Source organism: Sphaeroforma arctica (genome assembly GCF_001186125.1).
Source record: "Sphaeroforma arctica JP610 unplaced genomic scaffold supercont1.1812, whole genome shotgun sequence".
NCBI classification, from domain to species: domain Eukaryota; class Ichthyosporea; order Ichthyophonida; genus Sphaeroforma; species Sphaeroforma arctica.
In genome coordinates this window covers 2,908-5,257 of record NW_014038746.1, presented here as the reverse complement: position 1 = coordinate 5,257, position 2,350 = coordinate 2,908, and the positions used below count along the sequence as shown (strand labels likewise).

The 2,350-nt window shown below is 40.1% G+C and overlaps 1 protein-coding gene across 1 annotated transcript in view; it reads right to left on the bottom strand.

The window, feature by feature from the left end:
- The window catches only part of SARC_11659 (hypothetical protein), a gene marked incomplete at its 5' end in the record, with an annotated part of 4,939 nt that extends 4,105 nt beyond the window's left edge, over positions 1 to 834 (bottom strand). Inside the window, one exon of the mRNA XM_014294248.1 lies at positions 645 to 834. Within this exon, the coding sequence (XP_014149723.1) occupies positions 645 to 834 (190 nt within the window). The remainder of the gene's footprint in view (positions 1 to 644) is intronic.
- Between the last annotated feature and the right edge of the window lie 1,516 nt (positions 835 to 2,350).

Below are 2,350 nucleotides of genomic sequence, written 5' to 3'. Positions count from 1 at the left end.
AATAATATATATATATATAATATATATATATATATATATATATATATATACATATATATATATATATATATATAAATATATATATATATATATATATATGTGTGTGGTGTGTGTGTGTGCGTGTTCACATCGTAGGCGATATAGCCTTACATCAAATATACAACATGAAACATAGTATGTACAGACATATACACTACCATGTTATTTAACGAGGCTACATATACTCACGTGTTGAATAAGTTAACCATGGTAAAAGATTACACCCCAGTGCGAATGTGCCTCCTCAGGTGAAGGTACAAGCACGGGCATAGGTCTATGCGCTCCTTCTACAAACTAATTCTCAGATCTATTTCACGGCAATCGAGCTATTCCGATATGAGACGCACTTAAGTTCTTTATACCACTCGGTGCCTCAGACATTACACATTACTTTCCCTGGCGTGGCATTCGAAACATATAGCGATGAATACAGTTGGGACCAATCAGAGATCTTCATAGATATACATATATTATACAGTATAAGAATACAATATAAGTATGGAAAACATATTTAGTATAACATGTGTGTATAGATACATTCATATATATACAACTCTGCGATTGCGCATATACATAGCTGTATACCAATACATTGCAACCCACACTTTGTGACTGAGCACACGCAGCACGCTCAACTACCTGATTCTCCAGCCACGAGAGGAACTGGTGTGTAGTATTGATTTTACTGTCCTTAAAATCCGTCCAGGCCACAAAATTACGGGCCCAATATCTCTGCCGAAGTTCGGGATCGCCCACAAATTCGTGGTGGAGTGTGGGTCGGTGGTTGCTACGCATATACAGACCTACGCCGGGCGAGCGATAATCAGGAATATTCGATTCTGTGGACACACCTGAAATACATATTAAATAATTGGAATATGTTTACACCTGAAATACATATTAAATAATTGGAATATGTTTACACCTGAAATACATATTAAATAATTGGAATATGTTTACACCTGAAATACATATTAAATAATTGGAATATGTTTGATTAGGTCGCCATTAGATTTCTAAATTATAAGTATTGCGTACGTGTGGTGGGGTCGTGGTTGTTGCGCACATATGGACATGAGCCAAACCCGGGTGAGAGACAATATTCTATTTAGACAATTGCCATATGTATAATTAGGACACCATTGAATTGCTAAATTACAACTATTGCGTTTGAGTGGTGGGGTCGTGGTTGCTGCGCACATATGGACATGAGCCAACCCCGAGTGAGCCATACTCTGGTGGATACGATACTATGCCTACCCCCCAACTATTTCAAAGCTATAGAGAACAAGTGTGATTGATAAACCTCTTATGCTGACCGAAAAGTAGTACATACAGAAGTACACATTTACGTGTTCGGTACATCTCATAATACGGATTGGAGTGTCATTAGCGTATTGTTGATCCATGAACGTGTGGTTGAGCCTGAGTTGTGGTACTCTGGATGCATAAGAGGCCTGCCCCGGCTGAGGGCTCTTCGGCAATATGGCATATTGTATTTTGTAACTCGCCCACAATTGAATAATAACGCAATTCTAAGTCGTAGTCAATGCACTAAGCGTATTGATAGATAGTGTGTGCGATATGATAGATAGTGTGTGCGATATGATGGATAGTGGCAGAGATACTTCCGAGGTTTGTGCGTGTTTGCCCGTATAGGCAGTGTGGCTTGTGTATTGTATTGGTGATGAATGCGCACATACAGGCCTGCCCCGGGTGAGAGACGATCTGATGTACTGGGTATTCATTAAAACACTACAAATTGGTACAAAAATTACACAATAAGAAAAAGGAGCCGGTCGATGTTCTAAATCCTACAAACATTGGAGGTGGTGCTTCGAATATTTGTGCATCTTGTATCCAAATACGAATTCACAACACTTGGCCCGTTCATATTTCGACCATACACACAATTGGCATATGCTTCAATATACAGAACACTACACCACACGTCCATACATCTGCCCGTGTGTGCCCTGAGGAGTAGACGAGAGTGTGGGGTGGTGGGGAATGCGCACATACACGCTTGCCCCGAATGGGGTTCAATCGGATATAAGCGACCGTATATATACGTCTGCATCTGACAGTCGAGGCAGAGGAGTGATGCTATTGGGATACAAATGGTACCACAAATGGTACCGAACATCTGACTTTTTTTTGCACACTGTTATATGTACATGCTTGTTCATATGTAAATGTATACGCACGTGTGAATCAAGGGGCCTGGTGTGACGAGAACTCGTCACACACAAACGGCTGAAATTGCACACATACCCGTGCATACGTATATATATGAATATGTATATATTGC